Source organism: Lepidochelys kempii, chromosome 7, assembly GCF_965140285.1.
Source record: "Lepidochelys kempii isolate rLepKem1 chromosome 7, rLepKem1.hap1, whole genome shotgun sequence".
Classification (NCBI taxonomy): domain Eukaryota; kingdom Metazoa; phylum Chordata; order Testudines; family Cheloniidae; genus Lepidochelys; species Lepidochelys kempii.
The window spans coordinates 30,438,769-30,455,099 of NC_136386.1; the positions used below are offsets into that span (position 1 = coordinate 30,438,769).

A 16,331-nucleotide genomic window follows, 5' to 3' on the forward strand; every position below is an offset into this window, starting at 1 on the left:
GCTCCCCCTGGCTCAAGTCCAGTATCCGGTGTGTGTCTAAAACATGCCATCTAGTGCTGGGCACTGGCAGAGACAGGCTGCTGCACTAGCTGGATGTTGGTCTTGAGCCACTCTGAGCTACATTCGCCATTGCTCAGGAAGCCACAAATGGTCCTGGCCTCATTTGCACCCATTTTGCGGGACGAACAAAGGATGGTGCAGCAGTTCAGGTGCTAGCACGGGCCACTTGGGTTCTGTCACAAACCCTGGACCAGACACGAGGGGCGAGATTCACAGAGGTACTTCTGGGTTGCAGTGTCTAAGCCTGAGTGCTCCCATGGGGCCTGCCGCCGAGTGGAGTTCTTGGCTCCAAGTCAGGTGTCCCAAGCCTTGCGTGTAAGGAAAGGATGCTCAGAAGCCAGCAAGCTGCACAGGGAGATGGCTCAGCTAGCCAGGAGTGAAATGCAGAGGAAAAGGGCAGAGCTCGGGTTCCAGCAACTCAGTCATCTGTGAGCCCTCTCCTGGAGTTGGGTCCTAAGACAGGCCGGCCCTTTCTCATGGAAAACCAGAGAGTCCTGCCCCTGAATAGCCAAGAGCTTGGCACTCCGGGCACTCACCAGGACTGTGGAAAGATGTGTTCAAGGCCCTGCTTGGGCTCAGTAAGGATTCGAATCTGCATCTCCCACAGTCCAGGTTCGTGCCCAGCCCACTGGGCTATTATCTTTTCTGGGCCAGACTTACACACATGCTGTCATTTGCACAAGGCCCAATCCTGAGCATGCTCAGAGCACACCTACAGAATCAGGGCCCGGTGGCAAGCTAGGGGGGAACACACAGTGTGAGAATCCTGCTTCAGGGATCCTGGGGTTTTGGCTTGTGCGAGGCTCCGAGCTGCCTGTAAGCTGTGGTGTGCCATCAGGAGTCAGTGGGTGTGTGCGTACCGACCACAGGGAATTGCAGGGGGCTGAACATTCTCAGTGGCACCTAAATGTTGGACTTAGGCACCTACATCCTTTTGTGGGTCTAGCCCCTAAGGAGCTTTGCGAAGCTGGCCCTTGGCTGCTCTGTGCCTCAGTTTCCCCATCTGCACAATGATGGTAATAGCCCTGCCCCACCTCCCCCTGGGGTTGTGAGGATAATGCATTAGAGAAGTGCCAGGGGTTATGGGGGGGGCAAGATAAATATTTGAGTTGGAAGCACACATCTGATTTGCCGAGCATGCCTGGCCGAGATCACGGCAAGATGACATCTCATCCTGGTGCATGACCTCCAGGCCTTCATCAGCCCAGACAATGCCCCAATGGTGGTGGGGGCTGCCATGCTAGCCAGCAGGATCAGAAAGGATCCCACTCTGGCTGCAGTCTGGGCTGTCTCTCACCCGCTCACGTGGCAAGGCCTCGTAACCGGGGGCCAGACGTCACCCTGCTGGGAGTGCTGATGAACTGAACAAGGTGACAGTGTGTTTGGGGTTTCAATAACTGTGCAGCCATTCTTTGCTCTCGGGGCTTGATAGTGGGGTCTGTCGGTGGCACTTACATGGCCCCATCGCTATACTGTCTGAGTGCCTCATGAGGAGTAATGCATTATCCCCAAGAATCCTCGGGTAGGCAGGGCAGAGCCGAGCAGAGATCTCTGTTGTACAATGGGTAAAAGGAGGCACCCAGAGGATAAGTGACTTGCCCAATGTCTGTGGTGGAGCAGGAAGTGAACCCTGGTGTCTCAAGTCCTCAGCTAGTGTCCTAACCACTGGGCCATCCTTCCTCCAGTCTGTTATTATTTTATCATTCATTATTTATTTCATTATTTATGTATGGGTTTTGAGCAATTAAATGTGCAGCGCTCTGGGCCCCGATTTTGGTCAGGGGGGTCTGTACAGTACCCAGCACAATGTGGGGGGGCGGAGAGGGGGATCTCAGTTGGGCCTTCGGCTTGCTACCATCATCTGAATAGGCTTGAAAGGATGAGATTTTTAATCCGTAAACATCGGTTTCACTGCACACACAAACCGACACAAAAATACTTCCAAACGCAACAGTGGAAATGTACAGAAGGGCAGTGTATGAAAAATGCTGCTCGGAAACTTATTCAAATTTGATTTAAGGAGATTTACTTGGTCTATGTGGACCTGCAACATTGACCATTTGTGTTTTAACGGCTATGAAACTTTGACTTTTTGAATCTCAGCGTCTCCTGTCATTCAATAATTATTGTCTCACTCCCCCATTCTGTGACCCTCCCCATAATTTCCTGCAACTGTGAACATTTAAATCAATAAAAATGGTAAAAAGCTTTAAAATAAACATTGCTATTATCTGTCGCTATAAACAATGAAAAATTCAAATCAAATTTGGCCAAATCCTCTATATAAACAACAGTACCATGCCGGGTGAATCACAATCTCAGCACATAGCACGACTCAGGCACCCAGCATTGTTGAGCCCTATGATATTTAGTACTTTCCTTAAAGCACCAGCTCCTGGAGTCATGAACTTGTGAGAAACTCAACTTTCTTTTTCTTTTCCGAAGTAATTTTCTAACCCTCGTAGTGGGGGAGAAAACCTGGAAAAGATTAACCTTAAGGGCTCCAAAACCAAGGGAAAACTAAAAAAACAAGATGCATGTCCAAAAATCTCATTATTTCCTAAGCCAATTTCCTGATTTTAAAGAACCTTCTTGCTGGTTTTTTTAAGCCAAGCTCATAATGTTTAAGCCAAGGTGGTGATTTTTAAAGCCAGCGCGGTGATATTTCTGGGGGGCTCTGATTTTTTTTCTGCACTAACCTGATGATTTTCAAGATGATCTAACGTGTGAATTTGGAACACCCAAGCCTAAGAGCCTCTGACGTCGCTGGAGGCAGCTCTGCTGAAATGCCAGTCAAGCTGAGAGGAAGGATGTCCTTCTTCCCCTCCCAGCAGGTGTGCGGGGCCTCCCACTTCTCCTTTAGAGCGTGGAGTCTAAAGCTGTGTGCGTGAAAACGTGCCCCGGCTTTGGGGAGGCGAATGCTGCAAGTTCAGCCCAATGTCTTGGTCTGCATCTAACTGCAAACGCGACATCCACCCTTAACGGCCTGCTGAGCTGCCTGCTCATACAGCAGCAACCAAGATGTGGTCTCAGCGCTCCAGAAATTCAGCTCTCCGGAGCGTATCACACAAGGCTACGAGCCAGGGCGCGGGGCTATTCTAGTGCATACGTTATATGCTGGTGGAATTTGGCTTGCATTAGCACTAGGAGCCCCAGTCACGGGCCAGGACCCATTGTGCCAGGTGCTGTACAAACACAGAACAGGAAGACATCCCTGCATCAAAGCAGAAGAGACAGGTTCTGGGGCATACCTGGCTGGCTGGGCCCATTAGTCTGATCTGGAACAGCAGGATGGGAGGCCGAGCTAGATGCTCCTATTGGTCTGAGATGGGGCAGCAAGCAGCGTTTGGATTCAGGGCACCCTCTTCCCCACTCCATCCCATATGTCACATACAACATTCCCACACTCCTCCATCCTTTCATCTCCTCTTCCCAAGGGCTAGTCCATGCCCCTCTGCATTTGCCAGGTACCCCTTCTCCCCTCAAATCCTTCCTCCAACTACCAAGCCTCTCCACAGCCCACCTTTCTCGTCCTAGGCTTTGTGTCTACCTTATTTGCAAGGATCATCAGCTGTGTGGGGCAGGAGATGGGTCTTGGCCCTGACTGTGAGCTGCTGGGTACATAGGTTTTAGTATATGAAATATTCCTGCTGCAGAACTGAGAGAAGAGGGCCAGGGTGACCACCCCAGATTCACGCCCCAAAATCGCAGCTTTCGTTTAAAAAAAAAAAAAGAAGAAGAAGTCGGCCTGGCTTATGGTTCCAGAGAAAACTTTCAAAATGTGACAAGGGCGTAACTGATGCAGCAACACCAGCCTGAGTCCGCAGAGAGCCTGAGCCGATCGTTCTGAGAGGGGGGAGCTTCCCTGAGTGTCACCAATGCAGCCTGAGTCTGCAGAGAGCCTGAGATGATCACTCCAAAAGGAGGGAACTGACTCATAATTCTCTCTGTTGGGTGTTACTTCTGAACCCTAATGATGCACACTTCAGTGTCTACCTATCTATCAGATCCCTGTGTGACTCCACTAGATATATCCCCATTTGATGATGGGTCTCCCGCTGGAGATCAATGAGTTAGCCAGTTTTTAGTCCATTTGACAGGTGTCAGACGATGCCATATACAGAGCTAATACCACCTCCCTGCTCCTACTCCATATCCCTCTGTTTAGACGGCTAAGCAAGTGCCCCATCACCACAAACTGGGGCGCGAGAGGCGTCACTTACTCTGTGATCTCTTCTGTCACCGTGTGCTCCACTTGAAGCCGGGAATTCACCTCAATGAAGTAGTGTTTGCCATGTTTATCTACCAGGAACTCCACGGTGCCGGCATTTTCATATCCTACCTGCAAGGAGATAAGAGGTTCATGAGGGTCTGAGCATTCTAACTGTGTTTCTCAGTGGCAAATATATACAGAGCTGCCACGGTCTGGGTTAGAGCACAGGACTGGGAGACAGGGCTGCTGTGTTCTATTCCTGACTTGGGTCTAGTGGTTAGAGCAGGGTGACTCTAACCACTAGACTCTGGGCTCCAGGGATCTATCCTTGATGCAGGAAGGGGAGTGGGGTCTAGTGGTTAGAGCAGGGGGGGCTGAAAGTAAGGACTTCTGGGTTTATCCCTGGCTCTGTGTAGGGACTGGGGTCTAGTGGACAGAGGAGGGCTGGGAGTCAGGACTCCTGGGTTCTGTTTCCCTTGCTGCTGCTTCTGGTGGGGGAAGGAGACTGCCTCTGGGGATGCAAGTGGCAAGGTCCTCTCGGCCAAGTGGGGTGAGGATCCCATCCCCAGGAGGTGGGTGAGGGAGGGCACTGCAGGGACAAAGAAGCAGACAGGTGAGCGGCTGTCGTGGCCTCATTCCGTCCCTGGCGGTTAGCACGTGACACCTTCTCAGGGCAGCTTGGCTGACTGGCTCGAAGCCAAATCCTGGTTGAGTGCAATCAGACATCGTTATGATACGGCTCTTAATTAGATCCCAGCCCTCTCAACCAAAGCACTTGACTCCAGAAGATGCTGCGCAGGGAGATTTCAGATGCCAGGAGGTAAGACTTTCACTGGCCTGGGGCAGGGGTTTGGGGTGCATGAGGGGATGTGGGGTGCAGGCTCTGGGAGGGAGTTTAGGTGTGGGAGGGGGCTCAGGGCTGGGGCAGGGGGATGGGGTGTGGGAGGGCGGGAGGGCTTCAGCTGGGTGGCGCTCACTTCAGGCGGCTCCTGGGTGGTGGCACAGCGGGGCTAAGGCAGGCTCCCTGACCCCGCACTGCTCCTGGAAGCAGCTGGCACGTCCCTGTGGCCCCTGGGATGGGGCTCTTTGTGCTGCCCCTATGTGCTGCCCCCCACAGCTCCCACTGGCTGCAGTTCCATTGGCTGCGGAGTTAGAGCTCAGGGGCAGAGCACGGAGACCCCCTGATCCCCACCCCAGGGGCTGCAGGGACGTGCCGGCCACTGCTGGGAGTGGTGCAGGACCAGGGCAGGCAGGGAGCCTGCCTTAGCCCTGCTGCGCTGCCAGACTTCTAGCGGCCTAAAATCTCCTGGTTTGGCTTCAGTAGCCTCCGAGAAATAGAGCCTGATTCCAGGAGACTCCCGGCGAAACCAGGAGGGTTGGCAACCCTAGCTGGAGAACTGAGGCGTAGAGAGGGGAAGGTCAATAGCAGAGCTGGAATTAGAAGACACATGTGTCCTGACCCCTAGCCCAGTGCTCTATCCTCTCTGCCACAGCCTTCCTGCTGAGCATCTTTCCTGCTGTCCATTGTCAATTAAGGGTATTTCTTGCCCCTTCCTATGGAGCAGCGAGACTTCGTCCCTGCTGGAGAGGGGATATGGTCACAGCTGGGCCCACTGACCTGCTCGTGTGCAGGGGAACTGTGGGGGCGCCCAGGCTAGATGGGTTACTGTCTGATCCGGGGCAGCAGGAGGTGCTAGATGGGCCCATTGGCCTGATCTGGGCTGGCAGTGGGGGCCGGATATTGAGTAGATGAGACCATCGCTCTGATATCCACTAAGCTATCTCTGGTGAGCCAAACACTGGGCATCGGGGATGTGTGTTTGCTGCAGTGAAACCACAGGCACACAGATTCCTTCCCCCTCACCCCCCGCCCCGATCTCCCGCTCCTCCCTCTGATACCCCCCTGCTGGCCCTCCCCCCCATCCTCTTCACCCTCTGCCCAGTGGCCCACGCCTCCTCTAGGATGCAGCTTTCAAAGCCATTCCCCGCAACCCTTGTCCCCCACTGATCTGTGCCGGTTCCTGGGCCTCTCAACCTCTTCCCGGCTCAGCTTCCCTTCGCCTTATCCGATGTGACTCAAACGCGCCCTGCAGAGCGCACGTTGCTTGCATTCACGTTGGACTGAACCCAGGCTACTTGCAAGAACCGTTTCTTTCCCCGCATCTGTCCAGGGATCCCAGGTAATGAAGGATTCACGACTGCTGCCAGGGACAGCTCGGAATCCCTGTGGCACGACGAGGACCGCAGTTACTGGTGCTTTGCAGACAGAGGGGGATGGGAGGAAAGACAATTTCTCTCTCTGTGTCGCTTTCCCCCGAGCACTGGAATCTAGTGTGACTGAGCAACTGCAGTGCTTTCTCCTCCAGCTGCTGCATCCTCCATCCCAGCGGGCGACATGCAGACAGAGGTACGCTCCGTTAACTCCAGGGAGGTCCGGATAAAATGTAACAGGCGGAAGTCTGGAGGATTGGCACGTGCCTAGCGGCCGCTGGCAAACCATTCAAGGGGTAGGTGCTATGCCGGGAGCCCCCTTGTGAAATGAGAGCGGGGCTCGCACCAGGAGGTCAGGAGGAGACGCTTTCCACCGCTACCCTTTGGAGGGAGATACACAGCCTTGCCTCCACTGCTCAGCCTGTGCCCCGAGGTGCTGACGATCACCCCCCTGCCTCGCACCGTTCATTACTCTGGGGGTTCCAGCCGAGGCCCTGAGCAGGATGGGGGCTAGCCAGCGAGAAGAGCTCCCGGGCCCAAAGACCCTGCAGTCTAACTAGACAAAGTGTGGGAGGGGAATCAGCTCCTCGGGGGAGTCAGGCCTCGCACTCAGGTCTCTTTCCTGCCAGCGCAGTGCTCCAGCCATTAAGCCGCAGTGGGATCAGCTAACCTGGCTATCCACTTCAGGTTACAAAGGGTTCTCCAAGAATGCTGACAAAGTTAGCAGGCCTGCCTCTCTGGAGCCACGGTTCCTAACAGGAGAGACATTAACTAGCCATAATGGAAGCAGAGCTCTCAGCCAAGGGCCCTTGGATAAGCAGGTAATTTCAGCCTGGCAATAAGCACCCCTGCAGAGACCTCATCCCTCCCCACTTCAATCAGAAATAAACAGGCCGTTCCCCGGGGAACCCAGCCACTGGAATGGAGTGAGGAACAGGCCGAGGCTGCCACTAGCTATGCCATGGGAAGGGGGTCCCGAGTTCTTTGGGGCCCTCTTAGCAGTTTTACAGTAATACCTGAGATCCCCATTGTGCCAGGCGCTGCACAGACCCCGACTGAGCTTGGGGTTGCACAGACTCCAACCCAGAGCAGGGCCCCTGTTGTGCCAGGCGCTGCCCAGACACACAAGAGCATCCCTGCCCTGAAGAGTTCACAGTATGAAGAGCCAACAGCTGTTCATACTCCACTTACTCCTCTCCCTCACAAAGCTGAGGCCCCATCACAAACGCATCTCCCCCAGCAATGGCTGGGAAGGAGGTCCCAAGCTCTGCCCTCCACATGGTTATGATCTGCAGCAGGGCATAGGAGGTTGCAGGGGACCCAGGTGTCTGGCATAAACTCCCCTGATCCCTGATGGACTGTTGGGTAATCCTCACACCGCAGTAACAAGAACTCCACCCCCAGCAATAGGTTTAAAGGCCGAATCTCACTGAAGGGCAGCAGAGATAACCTCGTCTCAGCTGAGGTGCAGGGTGCCAGGTGGCAAGCACAGGTTGCTCCCTCATGGATAGAGCCCTGCCAAATTCATAATCCATTTTGGTCAATTTCATGGTTATAGGATTTTAAAAATAGTAAATTTCATGATTTCAGCTATTTAAATCTGAAATTTCACAGTGATCCCGCTTCTCTCCCGGAGTTGAGGATTGAACCCAGGAGTCCTGACTCCCAGCCCCCGTTTCTAACCACTAGTTTCCCCTCCCATAGCAGAAGATAAAATCCATAAGCCCTCACTCCTGTCCCCCCTGCTCCAGCCTCTAGACTCCCCTTCTCCTCCCAGCTGCAGGAGTAGAACGCAGATGTTCTGGCTCCCAGCCCCCACTCCCCACTCTAACCCCCTAGATCCCACTCCCTTCCCAGAGCAGGGGACAAAATCCAGGAGTCCTGAGCACCAGTCCAATACTCTCCCTGAATCTCTGTGTGTGTGTGAGATCCAGGTGACGCGAGGACAGAAGACGTGGCTGTTGCGTCTGTCCGTCTCTCGCAGACACACCAGCCGCTCGGGCGATGCCTGTGAGCCGGGGACATGGCAAGGAACACGACTAACTGTGGCATCGCTGCGTCCCGCTGAGCAGATGCTGTGCTGCAGCGGCAAATGCTGAGACGGCGCTTGGAAAACAAGGGAGGAGTGGCCAGCGTGCCAGACGGAGAGTCAGGACACCTGGATTCTGTCGCCAGCTCTGGGGGGCAAGAGGGGTCTAGTGGTAAGAGCAGGAGGCCAGGCTGGGAGTCAGGCCCCCAGGTTCTTTTTCTTCCATTCCCTTGCCTGTTGAAGACCCAGATGATGAACTCCAGATACAAAATCTGCCAGGCCTCATCACAGCCCCGGGGATGACCTTGGACTAGACTGACAGGACCGGGACCTTCTCCCTGCAGCGGCACTAAGGCATCAGAGAGAGCATTTCTGATCCAACCCACGCCTGCTAATTAACCAGGGAGCCCGCAAGCTGTGGTGGCTGGGAGTTCATGGGGAGCTGAGGGTGGGGAAAATCCTTGAACGGCGCAACCAGCGGGGGTCAGTGCAATGCCGGGAATTAAACAACAGACTGGAGAATATGGATTAACTGTGCATTTCAATCTTTGCCGGGCAGGGGGGAGTGGGCGCCAGACAGCCATAAAGAGGATAATGAAGCATGGAGCTCATTAAAGATGTTTTAACTGTTCGGCGGCTCCTGAATTTTAAGAGGCATGGACAGCAATGATATTTTTCCCACTTAACAAGGCAGCAGGGCTGGGAAGCAGGACTCCTGGGTTCTGTTCTCGGCTAGGGGAGGGGAGCGGGGCCTAGGGGGTTAGAGTGTGCAGTGTAGGAGGTCAGGACACCTGGGTTCTATTTCCGGTTCTGCTACTTACTTACTGCAAGTCCCCGCCCCTCTGTGTGGCTCAGTTTATCTTTCCACCCTTTGCTAATTGAGACTGTAAGCTCTTGGAGGCAGAGATTGTCTCTCACTGTATCTGTGCAGCACCTGGCACAACGGGAGCCCCAATCTCAGTGAGCGTCTGTGCAGTGCCTGGCCCAAAGGGGACCTCTATCTTCATCGGGGCCCCTAGGCGGTACCAGAAATCTATTCTAACACTGTGACTCAGAGCTCACTCTGCTGTCTTGAGTAGGTGGGGCTTATTTAGTGGGAGGAGCATGGTCCCACGCCCCCATGCCAGCGCAGACTGCTGGGTGAGGACACTGGGTCCTTCCGCACAGTAAGCGCACACAGCGTCTGGTTTACAACCATGCTCCACAACCTGCCCCCGCCAAGCCTGAACACTGGACTCGCTTCCCCCCAGCGCGCGGTTATTTTCCAGCATGCCCGGGGGCGGTGCTGAGCTACCTGTTCTTACTGCCCCGAGCTGCCAACCCAGCTCCCACCCCCAGCGACGGAAACGCAGTGTGAAAAGAGCACCTCAATCTGCTCCCTGCTGGCGCTGGCTCACATCAGGCTGCGGAGGTTTTCCTACCCCTGCTGTGGCTGAAGCTCAGAGAGGGAGCATCTGGGGAAGGGAGAGCCCCACAGGCACGTGGCTCATGCATCACAGGAGTTCCTGGCTAAGAAAGACATTGGGCTAGTGACACAGGCATTGGACTAGGAGCTGGCTACTCCTGGCTCTGCCACTGATCTACTGTGTGACCTTGGGAAAGTCCCTTCCCTGCTCTGTGCCTTTGTTTTCCCTCCCCCCTCTGGTCTGTGGTGAGACTCCAGAGTTCTATGCCCGGTTTTGGGAGGGGAGTAGAGATTCGTAGTTACAGGAAAAGAGGCTGAGAATCAGGACTCCTGGGTTCTATGCCTGGCTCTGCGAGAGGAGTGAGACTAGAACCCAGGAGTCCTGACTCCCACCTCTGCTTCTCTAAGCACTAGACCCCACTACCTACCTACAGCTGGGAATGGAACCCAGGAATCCTGACTCCTAGCCCAGTGCTCTAACAGTGGAGACCAGCGGCATCCAACCTACTCCCCTATATATTAAACTAGCAGCAGGATTTGACATCTCCACCCCACCCCGAGACTTGAGCAACACCCCACTCGTCTGTTGATTCCTATCAAGAGATGCTCCACATGGAAATGCATCTGTGTTTCTTGTAGCTTAAATTACCTGCTAACGAACTTGAGAGGAATAATCTCTTAATTATCTATTTAAGAAAAAATGTAGTACAGGCTGCCTAATCAAATATCATTTTGATCATTAAATGAAAGCACATTACGAGGCGATTGAGTAGGTTTAAGAGCGGGATCAGCAAGGTTGGAGTTTCCTGCACATCAGCAGCTGGAGAAAAGACAGGGTAGCAACATGCATAATAGACATTAGATAAGGCTGCCAGTCAGAACGCCTGGGTCCTATCTCCACTTCTGGGAGGGGAGAGGGGGCTAGTGGTCAGAGCAGCGGGGCAGCTAGGAGCCTGGGTTCCTGGATTCTCTGCCAACTGTGCCACCAAACCTCCTGGGTGAACTTGAACGAGCCCCTTTACCTCAGTTTCTGCTTCCAGCCTCTCTTTACACTGTGAGCTCTGTAGGACAGGGACTGTCACTCAGGGTGTGTCTGTGTGGCACCCAGCCCAGCGGGGCTCCCAATCACACTCAGGGTCTGCGTGGCACCCACCAAGACAGGGCCCCTGATTGCAGACAGGGTCTGTGAGGCACCTGGCACGATGGGGCCCCTGATCTCAGTCAGGCCCTCTGGGAGCTTCCATAACCCCACCAATACTGGATTTGTAGGAGGCGAATTTAGGCCTTTGCGATGTCGGTCCTTTCCTGCCTTGGGTGGGGGGCACATAAAGCCATGCACAACCCCCCGCAGTTTGCAGCGGCACCAGAAATGCTGGGTTGCAACCCCAGAAGCCCTTGCACCCGAGACTGCATACCCAGCTGGTGGGACAGCCATCTCTGCACTGCACATGCATGGATCAGACCCAGGTGCCTCCTGATTCAGGGAGCCTGCTCCTAGGCTCCCAAGCATCCCTATTAGTTCCGGTAGAAAGGCTGGGGGAGGGATGCATCCCGCTGAGATGATGTATATTCAAATATGCAGATTAGGGCACTGCCTTATTTGCACAGTGCACCCAGCTCTGCACCCTAACTGGGGCATGTGCTAGCCCGCAGTGAAGTGGCTGAGCAATGAAGCCAAGGAGACGTGAAAGCAGCTGGGGTTTGAAGGGGTTGTAAAGGAGATTGATCAATGGCCCCACTCTGTGGCTGGTGTCTCATCTGCTCCCTCTGGTGTCTCTTTCCAGAGGAATCCCCCACTGAACCTGCTGCTCTGTAGACGCTGCCAGAGACACCTCAGCGTTGGGCTGGGTTGGCTCCGGATGCAAATGTAGCAATTTAGACACTGTTTCTGGCCCGGCTTTGTATTAGGTGCCCCCGAGATCGGGGCTCCCAATCGTGCTGGGCTCTGCACAGACACGATGCAGATCATGGCGTCATTGGGCCGAGTGCCACACAGATCCCTGGCTGAGGCTGAAGGCAGGGACGTGTTATTATCCTGGTTTTTCAAATGGAGAAACAGAGCCCCAGACAAAGTGAGTGGCCCAGGGAGACCATGACAATCTACCAAGTCTTAGGTTAGTAATCTAACCACTGGGCCATGCTTCCTCTCTGGGAAAGAAGGGCCATATGAATACATAGATGCAGGCACAGTGGAGACACAGTCTAGACTGGCTGAAGGAATGTAGCACTCAGGACTCCTGGGTTCTATTTCCCACTCTACCATTGCCCTTGGCCATGTCCCCTCCCCTCTCTATGCCTCAATTTCCTCACCCCTTCTTAGTTAAATTAGACTGTAAGCCGTCTGGGGCAGGGACTGTATCTGTGCAGTGTTCAGCCCAGTGGGGCCCCACTCCTGGTTGGGGTCTGCACAGCATCAGACGCAATGGAGGCCCTGCTCCCAGTCAGGGTCTGTACAGCAGCAGGTACCTTGAGGATCCCAATCTTGGCCAGGACAGGCAAGCACAGTTGCTTTATTGAACGGGGGAGCAGAGAGGAAAAAGGCTGGCTCTACAGGAGAAGGAAATTTGAAATCCTTCTCGCTGACTAGCAAGGAGGGATGAGGCTGAACTAGATGAAACTGGCTGAAAAGCTAAACATGATGAGGAATAAATAGAAGCCTGTTTTCAGAGCCCTGATCGTGAAGGAGTCTGAGAGGCAAAGGGAAATCAGGGTAAGCAGCCATTTGTCTTGGGGGCTTTAATCAAGCTGCAAAGAAGAACCCATAAGCCAGGAAAGACCGTTCTCAGCCGATTACACCAAGCGTGTTCTGTGCCCAGAGCAATGATGCCACACAGGCCAGGGGCTGCTCAACCCTTTGTCTGGTGTAGTTTAGAGGCCTCATTTGAGATTGTAGCTGCGCTGTGCTGGGCACAGTGAAGGCCCCTGTAGCCTCCACTGGCTACATCCTGATCACCATCCCGGTCTGTGCAGCACCCAGCACAATGGGGGCCCTGATCCTGATTCATGTCTGTGCAGTGCCCAGCCCAATGGAGCCCCCATCTCACTCAGGGTCTGTGCAGCACCTGGCACAATGACGCCCCTGATCCCCCTCAGGATCGGTGCAGAGCCCATTATTGACAGGCATCTTTAGTGCTCTTAGTAACTTCAATCCACCGCATTCCGAGTGCCTCCGTTAGTTTGTTGTGGCCATAACAACTAGGAACTCGTTTACAGAGCAGGAGCGTGAACTCATAAGTCCTGATTCCCTGCCTGTTATTTTATCCTGTCGTTTGCGATTCATTGTCCCTGAAGGAAAATAACCCAGCAGGGCTTTGGATGTAGCTCAGATGCATCACTCCCAGGCAGAGATGCATGGAACCCACAGACTGTGTGCATCTGTTGGGTGAACGCTGCCCCCTAGTGCCAGGCATCCTGCCGAGCAACTGCATCTGCATTTATGAGGCAGGAGGCACCCATATAGCTGCGCCAAGAGGGAGTGGGGGCACGTGCCGGGAGGCTTGGAAGCTCCAGTGGCCCACTAGGGGCATTTGCTGCCTACTTCAATTAGATGGGAGAGGGGAGAGCGCAAACAGGAAATGACACTTGGGATCTTGATGAGATGCAGAAGAACAGGGAAAAATCTGCTTTTTTATGTCTTCTAGCCACTAGACCCCACGCCCCTCACCACCTAAGCTAGAAATAGACTCCAGCAGTCCTGACTCCCAGCCCCACTGCTCTAACCACTAGACCTCGCACCCCTCACCATCTGAGCTGGGAATAGACCTGGGAATAGACCCCACGAGTCCTGACTCCCAGCCCCATTGCTCTACCCACTAGACCCTGCGCCCCTCACCACCTGAGCTAGAAATAGACTCCAGCAGTCCTGACTCCCAGCCCCACTGCTCTAACCACTCGACCCCGCGTCCCTCACCACCTGAGCTGGGAATAGACCCCACGAGTCCTGACTCCCAGCCTCACTGCTCTAACCACTAGACCCTGCGTCCCTCACCACCTGAGCTGGGAATAGACCCCACGAGTCCTGACTCCCAGACTCACTGCTCTAACCACTAGACCCCGCACCCCTTACCACCTGAGCTGGGAATAGACCCCAGCAGTCCTGACTCCCAGCCCCACTGCTCTAACTACTAGACCCCGCACCCCTCACCACCTGAGCTGGGAATAGACCCCCACGAGTCCTGACTCCCAGCCCGCCGAAATCATGGCTTAAAGTGGATCACGGATTGGTTGCCACGAGGTTGCCAAGGAATCTTGTGCAGGTCCAGATGCCAAGAAAGAGCAGGCATCTGGAAGGGGAGACAATTAAATCCATCAGCAGCTCCGCCGCTGGCTTTGTCTTTTCATATTAAGAGATGGAGGTGGCACTGGTAATTTCAGGAGTGAGGCTTATACTGATGCTCCCACGGTGCATTTCACAGCTGCCTGCCTTCCAAAGTCATGTGGCAGGATTGTAAATCCCGAAGGGGACATTCTGATCAGCCACAAGAGCCCTCTCCCATCCCAGACTTGGGAATAAGACCCAGGAGTCCTGACTCCCAGCCCCCCTGCTCTAGCAATTAGACCTACTCCCCTCCCAGAGATGGGGATAGAAGCCGGAATCCTGACTCCCAGCCACCCTTGCTCTACGCACGAGATTCCATCACCCACCGGAGCTGGGATAGAAACCAGGCCTCCTGGTCCCACCCCCCTACTCTAACTACTAGACCCCATTGCCTTCCCAGAGCCAGGAATAGAAGGAGTTCTGGCTGTCCATGAATGTTTCATACTGGGGGTGTCTATTTCAACAGCTGCTGCCCCAACTTGTCACGCCATCAGAGAGTGGGAGGTGCACTGAGTTCTTAGGAAGTCTGGTAATTACTCACTTCACAGAGGAACAATGGGGACCCAGTACAGAGGGGGAAGGGACATGCTTAGACAACAGCTGCTAATGTCACCACTCAGAGCAGGCTGTCACAAGGCGCTCCGCAGCATCAGCACAAATCACTTCTCCCAGCACTGGAGCCCTGGCTCCTTCTGACAGCTCACGTTCCCAAAAAACACAGCAGAGCTAAGGGTAGAACCCAGGAGTCCTGTCTCTTGAGCCCCACCCTCCACTCTAATCATTAGCTCCCACTCCCCTCCCAGAGATGGGAATAAAACCATCAGTCCTGATTCTAGGCCCCCCCCCCCGCTCCAACCACTAGATCCCACTCCCCTCCCAGAGCTGGGACTAGAACCCAGGAGTCCTGACTCTCAGCCCCTCCGCTCTAACCACTAGACCCCACTCCCTTCCCAGAGCTGGGACTAGAACCCAGGAGTCCTGACACCCAGACTTTCTGCACACCCCTCCCCCCCCCAGCCAGATTCTACCAAAGCTGACCATGTGGCATATCACTAGAGGTGGCCTGGAATTTTTCGGGAACCAGAATTTTCACTTTATGGGGAATTCCACAATTTATTTGTTTGTTCTGAGGCGAATTTTCAAAATTTCCCACAGAACGAAAATCCTGGAACATTTGGACTTGAGGCCATCAAATCAATCAATTTCCAGTTTATCGTTTCATTTCATTTTTGCTCTTAGATGATATCAAAATATGAAATAGTATATATTAGGCATTATTAAATGTAATATATATCAATATATGACATAATATAAAATATAATATGCATAAATATAATTTTAAAATTAACATTAAATTAGAATTAAATCCTAAATTAAAAATTAAAATTAAAATGAATTAAATGAATTAGCAAAGTCCAATAAACCAGGCAGTGTTGCCTAGTGGCTAAAGCACTGTCTTGGGACTCAGGACTTGTAGGTTCTATGTCCAGCTCTGCCACGGGACTGCTGAGTGACCTTGAGCAGGTCATGTCCCCTCCCTGTGCCTCAGTTTCCCCATCTGTAAACTGGAGATAACACCACTGGCCTCCCTTGTAAAGTGCTTTGAGATCATGGGACTAAAAGCTGTAGTGAAGAACTGACGGTTGTTGTTGTTAGTATAAACCAAATACACTGAAATATCAAAATGATAAAACTGAACCCAAAAGTGCTAAGATTTTGCTTGTGGCACCTTAGAGACTAACAAATTTATTTGAGCATAAGCTTTCGTGAGCTACAGCTCACTTCCCTATTACTTCGACTGTCCTCCTGCATTGCTATGAGCACCTGGCATCTCCTGTTCACCAGAGTGATTTGTCTGGATTTTGTTCAGGGTTTGTACAGAGCCTAGCATCATGGGACCTGCTCCAGGCCTGAACACTTTCCCTTTCTAGCTTTTTGACAAACGCCAGAAGATTTCAACAGAAACTGACTCAGATGCCCACTGGACCATTAATGTTGATTTTCAATAAGTCTTGGAACAGTGGGGAAGTTCCAGAAGGCTGGAAGAAAACTAATGTTGTGCCAATATATAAAAAGGGTAAACGGGATGACCCAG

The 16,331-nt window shown here is 53.3% G+C and overlaps 1 protein-coding gene across 7 annotated transcripts in view; it reads right to left on the reverse strand.

The window, feature by feature from the left end:
- Window positions 1-16,331, reverse strand: part of PC (pyruvate carboxylase) — a 236,585-nt gene that overhangs the window by 102,645 nt on the left and 117,609 nt on the right. For all 7 annotated transcript variants that reach the window (XM_073351710.2, XM_073351709.2, XM_073351708.2 and 4 more), the window contains one exon: window positions 4,284-4,402. In XM_073351710.2, coding sequence (XP_073207811.1) covers window positions 4,284-4,402 — 119 coding nt within the window. The remainder of the gene's footprint in view (window positions 1-4,283; window positions 4,403-16,331) is intronic.